The sequence below is a fragment of the Myxine glutinosa genome, chromosome 2 (genome assembly GCF_964187855.1).
Source record: "Myxine glutinosa chromosome 2, kmMyxGlut1.1, whole genome shotgun sequence".
In the NCBI taxonomy this organism is placed as follows: domain Eukaryota; kingdom Metazoa; phylum Chordata; class Myxini; order Myxiniformes; family Myxinidae; genus Myxine; species Myxine glutinosa.
The window spans coordinates 175,828,014-175,848,939 of NC_136262.1; the positions used below are offsets into that span (position 1 = coordinate 175,828,014).

The following is a 20,926-nucleotide window of genomic DNA, read 5'->3' on the forward strand; positions in this document are numbered from 1 at the left end:
CACAACGCTTTGGTTATCATCGAGCTCTTTATTCATTGCTCACTCATCCGCACTGGAGCGCTCCGGGCTGCACGCCCGGTGTATATCCCGCGGCCACGCCTACCCCTCGGGCATGGCCGCCGCCCACTTGGTGCGTGGAATGATGCCCTCACGCCAGTGAGCTTTCGTGTCCGCCACAACATCATCATTCACATATGTTATTCCGCATGGAGAGTTCTTTGCAATGAGACCTGTCTCAATTATTTATGTGCAGCGGTTTTTGAGATATAGAGGTGCAATGTTTTTTGGTTTTTCGAAGATAGCGCCCGTACCACGTGACCTGTGACGTCATAATATTCACTAAAATAATCTACAGGAGGAGGCCCTCCTATGGTGAAAATTTCACGTCAATCGGACCAACGGTTGCCGAGAAAATGAGTTTTTAAAATGCAGACACGCACGTACGTATGTACGTACCCGAATGCTAAACCCTGTCTTTCGCTTCGCAAGCGCAGGGTAATAACCCAGCTTACGTACATGAAGCAAAAACACGCCTACTGTGTATGTGCATATGTAATACATCGTGGTTATATCGCTTGAATAATTTAAATTGTGAATACTAGGGCATGCCCGTACTATATCTATATCTAAAATTATATCCCCCCCTCTATTTACATGAAATGGTTTGGTTCATGAAATGTTTTGGTCCATTCACAACGCCAAAGCGAACGGCGAACGCTTTACATGAAATGGTTTGGTTCATGAAATGTTTTGGTTCATTCGCAACGCCAAAGCGAACGGCGAACGGCTTGCGAGTACAGTGACAATCCCCCCCCCCCCCCCCTCTATTTACATGAAATGGTTTTTATTAGTTTTAAAACATAGTTTAACGCCAACATAGCGCCAACATAGTTTGCAAACGTGAAATAAATGAATACGCTCTCAAATGTGCCATCCGAGGCAGAGTGTGTTCGCCACGTTCGGCACACGCGATAGCTCGCTGCTCTCTGATTGGTTGAATCGTTTTTTGGACATAGCTCGGTAAGTAATTGTCCGATTAATATGAAACCTTGAAAAGGCACATCCTCGGGTCCCCAGCAATATACCTGGCAAGTTTAAAGTATATCGGACCCGTGGTTGTCGAGAAACAGCGGTCACAGACAAACGTACAAACAAACACACAGAGATTACTGGAATTATAGATAGATGACACTTCCGAAGACGTCCTTGACTTCAGAAAACCAACATGGTGGACTCAGGATTTTCCTCCTTACCATTGTGGGTGGAGTCGAGCTAGCGGTCCAGCCAATGGGTTTGAAGACTTCTTACGAATGCAGCTTCATTACGTTTTTAATATACAAGATATATAAATATAACATTATTGACACTAGGTCAAGATATTTGTGATCCTTTCTTCAAATATAGAAAACTCAGAGAAAAGCCCTTCAAAATGACGGGTGCAGAAAACTGAACACAACACAGAGGATTACAATACACACAAAGTTGGGGATTACGTCCGATTAATTATTTGAATAAGATAATGTGAAACAGAACTGGTCGAGTCAGCATTCTAAACCTGAACGGGTCAAAACGTGAGGCAGGATTTATACGATGTGCTTCAGGCATTAATGTGAAATGCACAGAGATACGGTGTATAAGCACAGCTTCGATTGCATCTGAAAAAAAAAGGATGCGAACGGTGTATAAGCACAGCCTCGTTCGCTTAAAAAAAAACAAAAAAAATCGTATTGTATAACGATATTATATTGTGACGTATTTTTATGATGGGCTTCTCTCGGGGCAATAACTTACAAGATCCTGAAAAGTATGTTTTGTGAAGGAAAGTCTGTGTATAGGCACAGAACGCTGGCTTGATTGCTCAATGCCTTGGAAAAAACAACTCTGGTTATGTAATGAAGCCAAACCATGGCGATTACTGATGTGCATATATAATACATAATGTTTATTATAGTTTGGATAGATTCCAATTATACTGGGCCATGAAGGAATGATCCTATAGGCCAGGAGGATTGAAGCCCGGGGCCTACACAAACTGTGTGCTCCACATAACGCGGTACGCCGATGGGCTGCAACCTATCGACATTTGATCATGCTTTTAACAGTCGCTTTGGTCTTTTTCACACTTTCACACATCACACAATCTCAACTTGTAAAAAAGGCATCACAATTGTGAATATAACAATTCTGAATAAGTCTTGGGCCTAACGGAGCAGCAAAATGGCGGACATATGATTTTTTTTTCTGCGGTGGAGTCAAATTTCCATTGTGGGTGGAGTCAGACCAGCTGTCCAACCAGGAGTTGTAATGAAACATGCATACACATTTTGAGGTTCTGCTAATTATATATAGATGGACACAACCAAGTAATAATTAAGAACAATAATAATAATAAAGTAATAATTAATAATAATAACTTAATACTGCCCCATATCTTTTTTAAATAAATGAGATGGAGCATGACTTGTCTCATGCCACATCCGTTGCACACTGCCTCGCTCGTTCTCCACTGACAAAGGGCAAGACGAGAGCATGAAAAGGAGAATTTTTTGAAGAATTTAAATTTAACAAAAGGACTTTTGCCTTTATTTTGCAAACACCATAAGGGAACAGTTTGTTATATTATGTGGGTAGAAGACAACACCATACCAATGCTCAAAATGCTGTTGCAATTGCAACTATTTACTCAGTTTTCTACATACAACATGTTTGTCCATCAGATAAAAAACCTGCAATCTCAAGGGAATGGAAAAGGAAATGTGATGCAAATTTAAAGGCATCCAACCAACAGCAATAACAAAGAGAAACGTTTGAGATATTTGACTCTGAATGTCCAAGGAATGAGGCAATCACCATCTCATGCGCCTTCAGCTCCGAGCCCTCAAATCATTCCACTTTCACTCTCAACACATGCGTAACTGCTGGTTGTACAACCGTTTTTCAGTTTCATCTCATCTCAATCAGGCAAGTGCTGCCCTTATTTAACAGCAACTCACAGTCGGCACCAAAAACACTCACATGAGAAAAAGGATCACTACAAAAGTGAAGAATGCTGAAGGTGAAAGAAAAACATGGCAAACCAAGAATTGGTTTCAAGTACCTGTACAGCTAGAAATAACTTTATCTCAGACTAAGTCTCTTTCCTTATTGTTGTAAAATTGGGGCAGTAGCATGAAACACACACACACACACACACACACACACACACACACACACACACACACACACACACACACAAACACACACACGTTGAGTGTATGTGTGTTTAACTAAAAACTTAACCCTCATCTTATACATATGTATATGTTTGTATGTATATGTGAGTGATGTGTACATACAGTAAAGCACATGGTACAGATGAAATATTGAAATGTGCATCGAAGGTACTGGAGCCCCCCTCGCCCCCCCCCCCCCCCCCCCCCACCGGCTGTATTTGTATTATTGTATATTTATATTTATATTTGTTATATTTGTACAGTGTTATATATGTATTTGTACATTTATTTCTCAGTATGCAAATGTGGGTGAAATGTAATGGGCTTAATAATACTTTTTGTACAGGCCATGTGTCCCATGGATCCGGTTTCCATATTTGTATATTGGTTAACCAGAACAATTATGTTATGGTTATGACATAATTGACATAACCAGAACAGAACAATTATGGTTAACCATTTTGAAATTGCCACTCTTTCGTCTAAATGTTGAAAATGATTTTTAAAAGACTATTTGAATTGCAAATTTTGCACTGGCAACGGGAGGTTAAAAGTGCCCGGCGAGTCTAACCGAATCACTGTAAACCCACACACAGCGTATGCACAAAAGACCTTGTTTAGCATCCAAATGTCATTTGGAAAGTCGCGTATTGTACATCAGAGTGCAAGTCGACCACTTGCCATATCCTAAAAAAAATTCAGAAATAATGGACCTTGTTAAACATATGTAAATTGTTTTTTAACATGTGTACACAATGCAACAATAATAATTTTATTGTTTGATTTATTTTTTCAGGGCACATCACTGCCCAACTGGAAATACTTTGGCAATCAAGGTATGTACTATATTATTCTGCCATTCACTCAGCTGGGAAAATATATAATACTGATCTGACAAATCAGATAGAACTAATTTTTCTGCCTCTACTACTTTATTAATGGCGCCAAATACTCCCACATTAATGTGGGGTAGGCCTGGCCGGGGAATGGTTTTGGCCTAGGTCTTTCACGAACCAGCTGGCCAGGCCTGCCGATTGACTGAAGGTGGAAATAGTTAGTACTTTGTTCAGGGTGCCGGCGATAGCCCGCCAACTCTTCGTGGAAGACACGGTGGTATCTTTAGCGTCCACCACCACCCAGTGCTATAAGATGGGACACCCAAAATTTGGTGTCCATCTAAGGGCACTAGTGCTGTTGCATCTTTATGGTATATATTGAAAATGGGTGTGTGATTAGAGTTGGTGGAGGGGGGAGGGGGGAGATGGAAAATTAATTAAAAGCAACTGATGTCCAAATCTAGTTCTGATTTTTTTTGGAAAAACTCTTAGTTTTGCCTTGTGGAGTGGGCTCTTTGCTCCGGGGATATAGTCTGAGTTAAAGGGCATATTGAAAAATGGTGCTGACTGCGCTATCTTGGCAAAAAACTACATCTCAGATCTGTAGTGATGTGGAGAGCTCGTGTATTGATGCTTCCTTTGTGCCCTACAAGTGGAACTGATTATCCGTGATTGATCTCTGTGCAATGAATACTTTTTGTTTGTTTGTTTGTTTTTGCTACTGATTCATGCAGTGATGACTTGGGTTAAGACCAATGGAAGAGGGTAACTAGTGTGGCAGATTCACTTGCATGACGGATGTGGGTGCAGAGTGCAAGTGCCTGCAGACATTGATGAGAGGCACAGTGGATTGCCAGTGTCACCAAAACATAGCCAATGTCACTGCTGTAGCAGAAATGGCAATGTAGATTGTTGGCCTTGGGGAAAGGTGAGAGCTGCCTTTCTTGCCGCGTTTCCCTGGTATTCATCAAACTGATGGTGACGGGCAGTGTCAGCGTGAATTTGATTAGAGCGATAGAGGAGGCAAACACCTTGAACTTGCAGCAGAGTATCTTGAAATGTTTCTTTTAGAACAAAACGGAGCAATGAAAAACTACAGTTTGACTCGAAGTGTACGAGTCGTTTATCATGGCTTTGAGAACGCAGAACGTTGCGAATAAAATGCGGCAATAATTTAAGGGAGACCTCTGTACACCAACTGGAACATAATGCAATCCTGTGAGTGCTTTATGTGTTCGAGAGAAACCAATGAAAGTTGTCTTGGTGGCTTGTCTGCAGGTCATTTTGTTGGACATCACTCAGGAGGTCCAAAAGCAAATCATGTCCGAACTGGAGATATTGTATAAGGTGAGATGGCTATTTTGTATGTGTGGATGGAGAATCTTTTGATAACAGTAGTAGTAGTAGAAATGGAAGTAGTATTATTAAACAGGGCGCAGTTATCTCCTGAAGCAGGTTCTTGGCTAGTGGTTACAATCCCGGACGGGTCGCCATGTCGACCGGACGTGGCAGGAATTTGTAATTTGTGCATCATCATCATCGTTTGTATGCAGCCCATAGCTGCGGGTTAGGTCTCGCAGGGACACGGTGGTGCCGCTGACGTGGTGCCCCCTGTAGGCTAGAAAAGGTATTCGGAATTCGCCCAGGGTGCCGGCGATAACTCGACTACTCTTCTTGAAGGACATAGTGGGATTCTTAACGTCCACCGACTACTAACGTAGACAGATGGGACGCCCGTTTAACTACCCTCCAAGGAACGGCACACACAAGGATCCCTCGTCATGTCTGCGAGACACCAGGATGGCAGTTTACAGCTGGGTGGACATTCAAACCCAGACAAGACAGCCTGGAGGTTAGTGTGCGTACCTCTAGGCCATCCTTCCAGCCCCTTTTACTAAGCGGGCATTGCTATGACATCTGTAGATTATTGCATGTTCTTCGATGGAGTTTATGTTTCAACAACTCTAATTAATTGGAACGATGTTCAGGATGGAAGGTTAATTTTTTCATGTAAATTACAGCAAATCAGCTTTCTAATGGCCTCATGAAAAGTGCACTATTTTTTGAAGTCGTATAAAATGAGTAATTTAAAAACACCAACTCAAGATTGTTTTGTTTCCCCCCCCCCCCCCCCGAGAAATAATGAAGCCTAAGGGTTCTGGGTGAGAACGGACTCAGACAATCACCTGTTTAATATTATTATCGTGTTTCTTTCTGTGTGGCATTAAATCATGGTTTTATTGTCCTGCCACAAATAATATGATTAGAATGTAAAATTGAGTAAAGAATTGATTTGGAAAGAGCTCCTTTGGTGTCTGAAAGGTGCCTTTGGTCGAGCGCGAGGCCCGTGGGCTTTGGAATGCCGTGTGATTGCCTGTTTTGTCATAATAAAGTGGAATGTTGTGATCTTTGCATCAGTGCTCCTCTCCATACATCATCGCCTTTTACGGGGTCTTCTTTGTTGAAAATCGGGTCTCTATCTGCACGGAATTTATGGATGGTGAGTGATGGGGTCAAAGTAACAATGTTCTTTCTCATGACCTGCATTGTTTATGGTTCTACTTTGAGTTGATGTAAGTGCACTCGTCTCTGTTATGCATTACTGTCAATCTCTTCCCTCACCCCTCGGCACCCCACCCCGATGCATGCATTTGTTGCGGTTTTGAATTGAGAGCTTAGGCCATTTCATTTTTTTTGCCATTTGCTTCGAGCGGCGGTTAGCAGTACGTATATCAAAACGTTGCCAATTTTGGATATGGGTTACAGATCTGCTTTCATAGGTTGTGGGACAGGTGAGAAGTGTATAATGCATTGCAGTCATGTTTGCTTGCGAGGGAAATAATCCTTCTACATGACGTGTTTACATGAAGCGTAACCTTGAATGCCGCCTCCTCGAACAAGCATGGATCAACAACTTTCCGAGGCAGGCTTTAAAATGGGGAACTTGGTTGCAGCTCTTTTATTTCATTTTTTTTTCACACAAAGGGTGGTCCACAAAATGATAACATTCACAACATTTAAATGTTTGATGTTTTTTTGTTTTTTTGTTAAACAACCCAGTTGGGAAAAATATATTTTGTAGATTTATTTAGTGTGAATAATTTTGGAGATATGAATGGATAAATATAGACATGTTATGGGATGGCAGGATGTCCTTGAGGTGCACATACTCATTTCTGAGCAGCCGAGCTTCGGTTTGAATCCTGACCCAGGTATAAACTGCCATCCCGATGTGTCACAGGCAGGGTGATTCATCGTTGTGTGTGCTGTCTCTTGGATGGACCGTTTAAGAGGGCGTCCTGTCTGCCTGCATTAGCTGGTGGACGTTAAGGATCCCACGGTGTCCTTCGCGAAGAGTAGGAGAGTCGAGAGTTCAAAGAACACCTTACCCCATGCAGTGTTAAGGTTTAAACAATTCAAATGAAATAAAATAATGATATTAAAGGTCGTATTAAAAACATTCTGGAAGTTTACCGCAGTTGCTGCAGTGTCTTGTACACCACCTTATTTAACATGTCCAAGTCTGCCAAACTGCTGGTTTTTGGAAGCGGTAGGAAGGTGATTTGTGTTCTACATTGTTCAAGTGTATAATTAATTTAAATAAAATAAATATTTTAAGCATATAAATTAATTCTAATGTCATAGGTTGTAGACAGCAACCGCTTAGGGTAGTACTAACGTTCAGACTTAGGAGCGTTAAAGTGGTGCTTGGAACCATCTTACACACTCTGTGTCAGGATTGCTGGTCTTACTTTCTGTCTCACTCAAACTATAGCTACCGGCCTAGCTTCAATCTCTCTTTCTCACAAACAAACATCATACACTTTTCATCATACACTTTTCTTACTCATTTTCACTCTAACTTTACATTCTCTCTGTTTCATTTCTCTTTATGCAGCTTTTTTATTTAAGGCCTGGCCTCGATGAGGACTATACGAGTATAGTCCTTGACTGGAGGCTTCAACATTTAAAAAAAATTCTGGAAGTTTACTGCTGTTGATGCAGCATCTTTTACACCACCTCACCAAACACATCACAATAGGCAGGGTGGAGGCTGGAAGGGAGGATTTAAGGTATTAAAATTCTACAGTCTGTTTCATGTAACAGGGCAGTTAATAACTCCACAGATATAAATTCCACGTTGATCAAGTTGTAAAATGGCCTTACCTTAAAGGTAGCTCAGATATAGGTTGTGGAAGTGTGAGCATATGGCAGATCGTAGTTGGTTCAAAAGGTTGGCTGCAGCATTTATTAATTTTTTTGGTGTTTGTTGTATGCACAGTCGAGGCTCATGGAGGAGCTTGAACCCACAACAGACCAGGACTTAACAGAACGTAAAGAACAGTAGAAAGAGGAGGTGGTGGAAAATGCCAACACGTCAAGAGGGTTGAGAGACAAAATAGAGGGAGACTTGTTGGAATAAGGGATGTGGAGAAGGATGAGGATTTGGGGAGGACACAGGGAGTGAACAAGATTGACAGAGCCACAAACTCTCGATTCCAGAAGTGTAAGGGAAAACTGGAATCCTGGAAAGAGATGGGCTTGTGGAAGGTTCATGCGGGTGGCAAATGTCGTGGTATGGGATGGGGGTGAACAGTAATCTTGAAGCCCTGGAGGAAAGAATGAGATTGAAAAGGATGTGGAAGTTGGTTCCACGGGCGGGGAAACGAGGAAGTAATGAGTGGAGGTGAACAGCGAGCTGGATTTTGGGAGTTTCACCAGAAGGAGTTTACTTGCAGACTGCGTTGTGTTGTGCAAAGAGGTTTTGAGCTGTTAATCCACAACAGTAAGTCAATAACGTTTGTGCCTTGTTAAATGCCCACAATGAAGGCCAACAGTTGTGCCATAATTAGGGGAAAATGCCCCTAGTAGCATGCCCCTCTAAAGAGCGAGCCTGAAGCGAAATGGCCGTAAGATAATCCTTTAGCCGGAAGCACAGAAAGAACCACCATCTCTTATCTTCCCTCATCCAAAACCTTGTTCTTTTCTACCCCCGTTAATTCACCCCAGATCTACTTTTTTGAAATACCGACTTCTTTCCTGGAAGCCCTAGCAGTGTCCATGTGTTGTTTTTTTTAACCTTTCACACCCCCCTCTCCCGCCCTGCTTCCCATACCTCCTCCCCCCAAGCCCTCTCCCTCCCACAGATCTCCCGATGTCCCTGCTCTCCTACTCGTCTCCAGCTCCCTTTATCATATGTTTTATGCGTCAATTTGTCTTTTTGTGATCAATGTTAGCTCTTACACGAGCCTCGATCTTGTATACAAAAAAAAAAAAAAAAACGCAACAGATTGAGCAGATGTGATTGGCAATCATACAAATCTCCCATATTTTTTGTTAATTGTGTTCACAATCTTTTTTATGTTTCAATATGCACATTGGCACCCGAAGTATGCGTTAAAGTTGAGATATATAGGAAGAGGCATTCAAGATTACGCTTCATTTCATGTAAACACATCATGTAGTTCACGGCATTAGAATATTGCACATATGTGTTTATTATGCGGTGAAATCTGTATTCATGATGAGTAATAAACTATTGTGAATACGCTTATTACGGTGGCAGAATTTAACTCCCTCTCCTCATTTAGGTGGTTCATTGGACATCTACGGGGTCATTCCAGAACCTGTCCTCGGTAGGATTGCTGTGGCGGTAAGACTTCCCTTCATGGGAAACCCACCTCCTTCACATAAACTCTGTCCCGTCTGTTTGGCTTTGTTCTTCCTTCTCATAACTTGGACTTTAAAAAACCTTGACACCTTTTTCAAATCATGTTGTCCCTCAAAACGACCGAGTCTTCATCGAGAAACGAAACAAAAAACAGGTCGATCTGGGGATGGAATCTGTGAAGCTGTTGTCCTCGAAGCAGTTTGGACTTTCACGCACGGTTTCTGATACTTGCATGTGGTGGAGTAAAACCTCTAAAAACAACAAAACGGTAACTACACTTATTGCACTAAATCCACTTAGTTATACTCAAGGCTGTAAACAAAGGTTAATTCCAAGTTCTTTCCCAATATGCACCTCGGGTTGATTTGAAAGCGCGAGTGAGAATGTCACGTTTCGCATCGTGCAAATGAGCCAATTGATATTTAAATAACCCATTGCTATTGAACGTTCTTTGCTTTAAAAAGCACAAGCCAGTAGTTATAATTGGCCATGATTGAAATTGCTGGCAAACCTGTAGGCAAACATATGATTGGGCTGGTGTAAAAGGTGGACAAGGTAGCTGGCACTTTGCACCACCACTTGGTTATGGCCACCGGTAAGTCAGGAACTCGGACAGCTTCATTGGAAGGCCCGAGGACCAGGCCTTTTTGACAGAATGATGAATGAGGATAGCCACCGACTTGTAACGGCTGCTGGCACGTCTTGCATAGCTGTGCAAGGCCAGCGGCAGGTGTGCAATAACCAGGCTTGAGCAGTCACAGTTGTGTTCCTGTCAGAAGTTTTGTGAGCTTAAGCCTGTTCCTGTTGTCCTGTGTGGGTGTTCCTGGCTCCAACACATTGCTCATTATTCTAGGTCACCACACCACTCTACCATATTTCCACAGTACCACTGAAAGGGTTGTATATATATATGGTATATACTATATATACTGTATATGTATATATATATATATATATATATATATATATATATATATATATATATATATAGATATATAGATATATATATAGATATATATATAGATATATATATAATTTTTTATTTATTTTATATCTTTTTTATTTTTATTTTTTGTATTTATATTTATATGTATGTATGTGTATATATATATATATATATATATATATATATATATATATATATATACATATATATACATATATATATATATTTTTAATATATTTATACATATATTTATACATATATATATCTATATATATCTATATATATATATCTATATATATATATATATATATATATATATATATATATATATATATATATATATATATATATATATATATATATATATATATATATATATACATACATATATATATTTTTAAAATATATATTTATACATATATTTATACATATATACAGTGGAACCTTGACTTACGAGTTTAATTCGTTCCGTGACCGAGCTCGTAACTCAAATTGCTCGTATCTCAAATCAAATTTCCCCATTGAAATGCATTGAAATGCTATTAATCCGTTCCAGCCCGCCAAAAACCACACCAATTTTTTTTTTAATATACAGTATATATAAAAATATCTCGCGCTTTATATTTCACCTGTATGCAGCATACAAGTTGGCAGGATGGCCTGGACTGGAGGTACGCACACTTGACTCTAAAGTCTAAACTGTCCAGCCTGGGTTTGAATCCCGACCCAGCTATAACCTGTCATGGGTGAATCACAGGCAGGGTGATTCATCAATGTGTGTACCGCTAAACTGGGCGCCCCGTTTGCGTCCCATTAGTTGTTGGATGTTAAGGATCTCACCGTGTTTTCCACAAAGAGAAGGCGAGCTATCGCCGGCACTCTGAACAAGTTGTGGCCTGGCATGGCATGAACATGAAAACATGAACATGAACATGAAATGTTCGACATGAACATGAAATTTTCCGAAATAACCAAAATGCGAAAACTAAAATGCATCGCTATACGACAGAGATACGTACTGTACGTGCACGGCAAGATAACCACGTGACCAGAACCCACCTGGCGGCGTAAACTCGAAATAACCAAAATGCGAAAACTAAAATGCATCGCTATACGACAGAGATACGTACTGTACTTGAACGGCAAGATAACCACGTGACCAGAACCCACCTGGCGGCGTGAACTCGAAATAACCAAAATGCGAAAAAAAAAATGCAGCGCTATACGACAGAGATACGTACTTGAACGGCAAGATAACCACGTGACCGGGTGGCGAAAGCTCGTAACTCGGATCTCGGCTCGCATCTCAAAGCAATAAACTGCCGGAGCGACGGCTCGTATCTCGAAAAACTCGTAAGTTGGGGCACTCGTAAGTCAAGGTTCCACTGTATATACTTTTTATACATATTTTATACATATATATACTTACTTTTTCACGTGACTATATATATATATGTATGTATGTATGTATATATATATATATATATATATATATATATATATATATATATATATATATATTTATATAGACATACACACACACACACACACAGTCACATGAAGAAGTAAGTACACCCCATGTAAAGTTTTGACTTTTTCAACATATTTCAACATACAGCTATTTGATCTTCATTTCAACAATATTGATAGATAAAGGTGATATAACAAATATCATGAAACATTTACATTTTGTCGTCCATTGTATAATTTAAATAAACCTAACTGCAAATTTCGCATGTGGAAAAAGTAAGTACACCCCTACATTTATCACTACTTCAAATGCCTAAAGTTAGAATCAGGTGCACCAGCTCAGGTGCAAATGAATAGAACAACGTTAGAGAGAATTGTTACTGTCGCGGTTAAGATGTTATATTGACCGAGCGGTGGTGTATTACCGCTACCTAACACTAACAGTTCCCCCGATTCTTCCCCAACTCACCCGATTCACCCCAAACTTTGGCCGTATCGCACCGCAGCTGCCCAATCTGGAAAAGACTAAAACGACGAATGCAAAGAGGAAGACGAAGGCAAAGAAAGGTTTGGAAATACTACTAAATTTATTTACTATTTACACACATAAGCAAAAAGAAAGCAGTCACGTTTATTTACAACACATAAGACGCAGGTGACACAGTGCAAATACTAGCTTACCTACAGTCTTAATTAACCCAGGGACAGAACAAACAAAAGACAGACTCACACGGGGAATGATGACAGGAGTTGGCTGGAAGGATCCCGCACGGGACGTTGGGCTGGACCTCGACGGCCGCCGATGCCACCGATCCTGTCGTGGCCCTGCTCAAAACCGCCGTCCAGGCCCCAAGCGGCTGTTGGGTGTTGTTGCTGCTGTGGCCGCCGCTGCTTTTCCAGGATTACAACAGGCTTTGTGCTTTCTGGGATGTCCTCTCCTTGGATGTTCTCTATGTTCTCTTGGTCCAATCACTCCTCACCACCGACAACTCAACGCAACCAACGCAACCACTGACCACCACAACGCAACCACTGACGACCAAAACCACACAACTCAGCTCTGCTTCTTGGACCCTCTCTCTCTTCTCAACGGCTTGGGCTCCCTTTTGTCTGCCGGTCAAAGCTCCTCTCTCAAAGCTTGTCTCAGCTTCTCTTTTGGGAGCGTCGCGCTGCGGATTTTAGCTGCGGTCACGCCGGCTCATTCCCTCCTCTCAGCGCCTTCTTCAAAGCTCGACTGCTTGGGGAGCGCCGCGCTGTGGGTTATATAGGCCCCGCCCCTCAACCTTTGCGAACCTCCCCGATCGCTCTTCCTCCGCCCTCTCTAGCCAAACCCCTGGCTCATAGTTGGTCGAGTGGGGCTGGCTCACTCCTCCCCTCTATGACGAGGTGGAGACACGCCTTTCTTCTCCGACCCTGCCTCGTGGTCAATGGCGGTTATTGGAGGGGAGGTAATTGCCAAACGACGAAAAGGGGGAATGGAGGTTTTGGGAATGGGAATGAAGGGAATCTATCTCTTTCACTGGTGCAATGGAGTACTTCAATTAATTGTGAGACACAGCCTTACCCTAAAACACAGAATAAGATATAACTATTGAACAGGGGTATTCTATGATTGGCTGTGGTGTGGATGGTTTATGGACTAATTATGGGATGCCCTTTGACCTTTACACAGCTCCGGAGGCAGGAGGCGCAGAATAACCAATAATAATAATTCACACAATCAAAAAAAATATACAGTCCTCATATCCGCAACACTGCACCCTCCTCCTCTTAGGCACGTACCGGGCCTACAACTTTTATTTAGTGTGACACGTAGGTGTAGTTCCCTCTACTTTTAACCTGACCTTGAGTGCGACAGTTTTAAAACATAAATAAATGTGTCCCGCTGCTCCATTGCACCTTGCCTAACAGACTTACGCCCACAGTTAACCGAATTGCAGAATGGTCTTCAAACTACACACTGACGGTGGGGAGCATTATTTACAATGACGCTATTTTTATTTACAAGACTAACCCAGGACCTGCGATTGTTCTTTCTGGGGGGAGACAGTCTGCTCTGCATCAATGCACCATTAAAGCACCCAAAAACGCACCAATACACACCCAAGCACCAATCGGTGCAGTCACCATGGTTCAAGAAAATAAAACCAACAACCCCTAACCCTGCAGGTGATCTCTTGCTCTTCGGCTCCCTCTGCTGGTTATTATTATTTGTTCTTCCAGATGTTGTCTTTCTTTCATTTTCTTACTGGCGGCCTATTTGCAATAAAGTGTGCCCAACGTGTCCATTTTATTTTCTTTATTTATGGCCCACAGGGCCGACTACGTGTGGTTCACCTGTGGGGCATCGGTGCCCTGTGGCCAAGGTCCGCCAGCAAGATTTCGGGCCCTCATGGCCGGTTCCAGCAGAGGGGCCATACCCCAACCCATGGGGTCCATAAGTGGTGCTCGGCCACAGACATGTGGTCCATAATGTGGTGCATCGATGCAGACAGCTGGTTCTGAGAGTGCCGGGCGCACAATGGCCGACTCACGCACGCTCCCCTTGGCGCCCAATGGCGCACAGGTCATGTGGGAGACAAAAGGGGGACAAGAGAAATGAGCAAGGGGTAAGGTCACAAGGGTACACGTCAATAAGGCAATGCAAGGCGAAATGCGCACGGAGAGCGAAATGAGAAAGCTCGTCCCTACCGTACGTCACCCCCCTGTCACCTACACTACCCTTGCCCTTACCCCATATGTACAAAAATCTACACATTACCAATCCGTCGCTACCGTCACGTCTTCCCCTTATTTCCCTTATACCAAATTCGTCTTCACTCCCCCACTATCCAAAATTTGCCATCACCCAATTCGTCATCAATCCTCATAAGGAGGGAGAGATGGAATTACGCACAATGTCACACCCACGTCATGATGCGTCTCACAATCCAAACATTTGCACAGTAAAAAATAATCAAAACATGGCATGGTATGGAGTACCTGTCACCTCAGGTGAGTGGGTGCAGATGGTGCGAGGAGACTCCAATCCTAACTATCCTCTAAATGACCTTAACACACTTTACACTACCCGGGGTCTCTCCCTGCCAATCCATTGGCCAACTTACACTATGGGTTCTAAAAACCAATTCCCATTGACCAAACTGTGGTGCTTCTCAATTTGGGGTCTCACTCCCCCGATTCATCTCCCGGTGCCCTCGCACAATTTCTGGGCTGTGACGTGTAGCTCTCCCAGCAGGTCTACCCACCTGCACACCTCCACCACTGCAGTTGACACCCGAGCTTACCTAGCTCCTCACCCTAACCTAACTAACTGGGGAAAGCCCCTCCTGGCTCTGTCACCCCACTCGGTGCCCTCTGGCACTGGGCTACCCGGGTCCGTCCTCCGGATCCTCGGGCCCCATCCACAACAACTACTACCGGCTCCCAGAGCCCACCTGCGGCCTCACCTGGCCGACATCCTCACAGTGGTGGAGTGCCCAACCAACTACACACACTAACAGGCTACACGCCCAGCCATTTCCACAACACTAATGCACCCATCCAAAGACCATTCTTTCACCCGCACCACAGATGCCAATATCCAACCACAATTTACCTGTACCCTCTACCTAACACTTACACTACCCGCCCCGGGTATCCGTGATGGGGGTCCACTCTTCCCCCATTCACACCTTCGCACCATCCACTCCACTCCACAATTTCCACCATACTCACTCCACGACCATCCATTCCAATACTCCATATATTCCACACTACCATTCTCCATACCTGTTGTTGCACACATGTGCCCTCACACCTGGTGCCACCTGCACCCTCCTTTCTTCCTGGACCATTTGGTCATCACAATACACATCACCATCACTCACTCATACACTGCTTCATCCACCTGTTCAGTTGCACACCTGTGCAATCACACCTGTTCAATCCTCAAACACACGGCATCATCTCATCTAACTCCTCCCCTCTGAAACTTGCGCTTCCCAGTTGCCCCTTTAAACTATTGCGCTCCCACGTCATTATCATCCACGCTAATCTACCTGCGTCCCCACTACAGGTGTCATTGTCACTAACTAACCTTAACGTTACCTACTGTCATCTTCTAGGGCCCTACACACAATATCCTAACCCACCCGGGCTAGTTTTCACTGCCATAAACCCCATAAACCTAGTGCTCCTTTGCCCCCCTGGTGGTGTGAGGGATGACAGAGTTGCCATCCCACCACATCGGGGAGGTCCCACTATCAATTTTGCTCACCAAATTTCAACCAATCAAAAATTTTCCAATTACTGCCAATTCTATTCACTTTTCTAAATTTCGTATCAAATCACTATCACTATCACTATCACCATCATCACAGTCCGCTATATCCTAGGCTCGGTGCGTCATGACATCATTAAACTCGGCTTCGCAAAGCCGAGCAATGAATTCGGGTGGTTTGGTCGCCTGCAGGTTGAATCCGTCCGGCTTTCGGTTCAAGGGAGGTGGTTTGGTTGGGCCGAGGTTCCACGCACCATCTCGGCGCGGCACCTTGCGGTCCCGGGCCCGATGGCTCAATCTCCCCCGGTCGGAACCCCGTCCCCACGAGGGGGCACCGTTCCGCTTCCTCCCACTCGCCCTTGAACCGGACCGGTCGCCTCGCCCGCCAAGGCCCGGACTCGACCGTGCGGGGCGGGGCCAAGCCCGAATCGGCAACGACGCTTCGAAGAGAAACGACGCAGCTTCGATCCGCGCCGGGCCTCGCATCCAACAAAGGGCTCCACGCACCGAGTGCTCGCATCGGCTATCCGTCGCTCTAACCGCTAACCCAGTTACCGTCGATGCTTCACCGGCATGCTCACACGCATACGCTACCCCTTTCACCCTCGCAAAACCCGCCGTTCCAACGCCGTCCGTACATTCCACCAACGCTCTCCCTGTTACACACCACACCTCTCGCGCACACTCTTGCGCACACCTCGGTCCACACCTCTCCTCCGTTACGTCCTCCGTAACACTCACCATGGGCGTGCACTCTGGCATCCACCCACTAACGCGCTCAGATGGGCTCTCCCACACTCGCGCTACCACCAACTCAGGTGTGCTTCCTCGCACGCGTTCCACCACCACCTTACTCTCCGTGTCACACTCCGTACACCCCGACGTGCATTCTCGCTCGCACTCGGTTTCACACTCGCGCTCCGATGTGCCCTCTCGCACCTGCGCCATCACCAACTCACTCTCCGTGTCACACTCAGTACACCCCGACGTGCATTCTCGCTCGCACTCGGTTTCACTCCCACACTTTATAACACACCCACTCGCCGACGCACACTTTTTTCCCACACACGTGTCATTTCCACTCACACGGGACCCTTCACCAACGCCCGGATGCTTCCTCGATCCCAAGCGCGCGAAAATTCTTTTGTCGCCAAACATCCTCTTACAAAATCTCCCCGCACAATACACAGCACGTCTCACCTTCGGGGTTCTTCTTCCTCCCTGCACCAAAACCTGCAAACTCTTTATTTGGTTAGTGAGCATACCATTATGATTTGAGCAGGGACTTTGTACATATTCCATTTCTCCCTGCAATTCCCGGGCTACCTCCGTCATCTCTTCAATTTTAATTCCCAGCACTGCTTTTTCTTTATTCACCTCGACGACCGCTGGCTTTAATAAAACACCCTCCTCTACCTCAGCGGTCGCCGGCTTTTCCAAACCCCGGGTCGCGATTTCTACCCCTGTCATTGTACCCGTGCTTTTCTCAACTTCGTCCAACCGGCGCTTCTTGACCCGCGTTACCCCCTCGTGCACCCGTGGGACCCTTTCGCCCAACTTGCGGTCTCTGTCCCTCTGCTCCCTTTCCTCCCTATCGGCCCTCATTCCGTTTATTGTTGCTTCAATTTGCTCACTCCGAGCATCCATCCGGTTCCCCCATTTGTCCCATTCGCTCACCCTGAGCATCCATTTTTGCTTCTAGCCTGTCCATAAGGGCCCCCATTTGTAACATAAAAAGGTCCGAATTCCCCAGCGGCGCTGCTACGGTCACGGGCGCGGCTAGATTTGGTGCCGCTGTAACCGCGTGCGCAAAGGCGCCATTTTGCGCGCCTGATACCTCGTGCGCGAGAGCGCCATTTTGTGCGCCTGATACTCCCTCAACCACATTGCCATTGCTCTCCTCCTCCCCTTCCTCCACATACATTTCCCCGAGGTCCTGGGTCGATTCCACCCCGTCTATCTCTAGCTCACCCACCGGCATCCGATCGCCTTGACCAGCCATGGCGCGATTTGAAAATTCGGGTTTTATTTCTTTAAAACACAATTTTTCAGCAGCTTGTAATTTTGAGCGCGTTAAGCGCGCTTCGGGCCTCGTATCCCACTCCTCGACACCAATTGTTACTGTCGCGGTTAAGATGTTATATTGACCGAGCGGTGGTGTATTACCGCGACCTAACACTAACAGTTCCCCCGATTCTTCCCCAACTCACCCGATTCACCCCAAACTTTGGCCGTATCGCACCGCAGCTGCCCAATCTGGAAAAGACTAAAACGACGAATGCAAAGAGGAAGACGAAGGCAAAGAAAGGTTTGGAAATACTACTAAATTTATTTACTATTTACACACATAAGCAAAAAGAAAGCAGTCACGTTTATTTACAACACATAAGACGCAGGTGACACAGTGCAAATACTAGCTTACCTACAGTCTTAATTAACCCAGGGACAGAACAAACAAAAGACAGACTCACACGGGGAATGATGACAGGAGTTGGCTGGAAGGATCCCGCACGGGACGTTGGGCTGGACCTCGATGGCCGCCGATGCCACCGATCCTGTCGTGGCCCTGCTCAAAACCGCCGTCCAGGCCCCAAGCGGCTGTTGGGTGTTGTTGCTGCTGTGGCCGCCGCTGCTTTTCCAGGATTACAACAGGCTTTGTGCTTTCTGGGATGTCCTCTCCTTGGATGTTCTCTATGTTCTCTTGGTCCAATCACTACTCACCACCGACAACTCAACGCAACCAACGCAACCACTGACCACCACAACGCAACCACTGACGACCAAAACCACACAACTCAGCTCTGCTTCTTGGACCCTCTCTCTTCTCAATGGCTTGGGCTCCCTTTTGTCTGCCGGTCAAAGCTCCTCTCTCAAAGCTTGTCTCAGCTTCTCTTTTGGGAGCGTCGCGCTGCGGATTTTAGCTGCGGTCACGCCTGCTCATTCCCTCCTCTCAGCGCCTCTCTTTCTTCTTCAAAGCTCGACTGCTTGGGGAGCGTCGCGCTGTGGGTTATATAGGCCCCGCCCCTCAACCTTTGCGAACCTCCCCGATCGCTCTTCCTCCGCCCTCTCTAGCCAAACCCCTGGCTCATGGTTGGTCGAGTGGGGCTGGCTCACTCCTCCCCTCTATGACGAGGTGGAGACACGCCTTTCTTCTCCGACCCTGCCTCGTGGTCAATGGCGGTTATTGGAGGGGAGGTAATTGCCAAACGACGAAAAGGGGGAATGGAGGTTTTGGGAATGGGAATGAAGGGAATCTATCTCTTTCACTGGTGCAATGGAGTACTTCAATTAATGGGAGACACAGCCTTACCCTAAAACACAGAATAAGATATAACTATTGAACAGGGGTATTCTATGATTGGCTGTGGTGTGGATGCTTTATGGACTAATTATGGGATGCCCTTTGACCTTTACACAGCTCCGGAGGCAGGAGGCGCAGAATAACCAATAATAATAATTCACACAATCAAAAAAAATATACAGTCCTCATATCCGCAACAATATGTATGTATGTATGTATGTATGTATGTGTATATATATATATATATATATATATATATATATATATATATATATATATATATGAAGAGTTCAGGCGCAAAAACCGATAAACGCCATTTTTGATGAAACTGAACTATGTTTACCGAAGCATATGTTTCAATACCTCCGTTTCAGTAGGCAAATCATTTTCTCCCAAAACCCGATCGCGTCCACGTATTTTAAGATACAGCCCATGTCATTTTGATGGGTTTCACCTGGAATGCACAGCAGAAAATCTTGATTTTCTCATTTCAGCAAAAATGGATATATCTGTTTTTGCATCTGAACTCTTCATATATAGACATACACACACACACACACACACAGTCACATGAAGAAGTAAGTACACCCCATGTAAAGTTTTGACTTTTTCAACATATTTCAACATACAGCTATTTGATCTTCATTTCAACAATATTGATAGATAAAGGTGATATAACAAATATCATGAAACATTTACATTTTGTCGTCCATTTTATAATTTAAATAAACATGAATGCAAATTTCGCATGTGGAAAAAGTAAGTAGACCCCTACATTTATCACTACTTCAAATGCCGAAAGTTAGAATCAGGTGCACCAGCTCAGGTGCAAATGAATAGAACAACGTTAGAGAGAATCTTGGAGGAACCTGTCTTATTTAAACCTCAGACATTTAGCTTGGTTTGCTCTTTGTTGTTGAAGTGTGTGGCGTCACCATGCCTAGATCAAAAGAGCTCTCTGAGGCCTTCAGAAAGAAGGTTATAGATGCCTACGAGTCTGGGAAGGGATTTAAAAAGATCTCCAAACAATTTGTAATCAATCATTCGACTGTCCGGAAGATCGTCTACAAGTGGAGAAGATTCCAAACAACTGCCAACTTGTTCAGGCCAGGCCGCCCCAGCAAGTTCAGCCTGAGAGCAGACCGCAAGATGCTGAAAGAAGTCTCTAAGAACCCCAGAATGTCATCATTATGACAGATGAGTCAAAGGTAGAGATATTTGGCCACATT

The 20,926-nt window shown here is 44.4% G+C and overlaps 1 protein-coding gene across 2 annotated transcripts in view; it reads left to right on the plus strand.

Annotated features, from left to right (window-relative positions):
- Positions 1 to 20,926, plus strand: part of MAP2K5 (mitogen-activated protein kinase kinase 5) — a 395,167-nt gene that overhangs the window by 203,967 nt on the left and 170,274 nt on the right. For both annotated transcript variants that reach the window (XM_078771935.1, XM_078771937.1), the window contains exons 9-12: positions 4,009 to 4,048; positions 5,327 to 5,395; positions 6,467 to 6,548; positions 9,640 to 9,701. In XM_078771935.1, the coding sequence (XP_078628061.1) occupies positions 4,009 to 4,048; positions 5,327 to 5,395; positions 6,467 to 6,548; positions 9,640 to 9,701 (253 nt within the window). The remainder of the gene's footprint in view (positions 1 to 4,008; positions 4,049 to 5,326; positions 5,396 to 6,466; positions 6,549 to 9,639; positions 9,702 to 20,926) is intronic.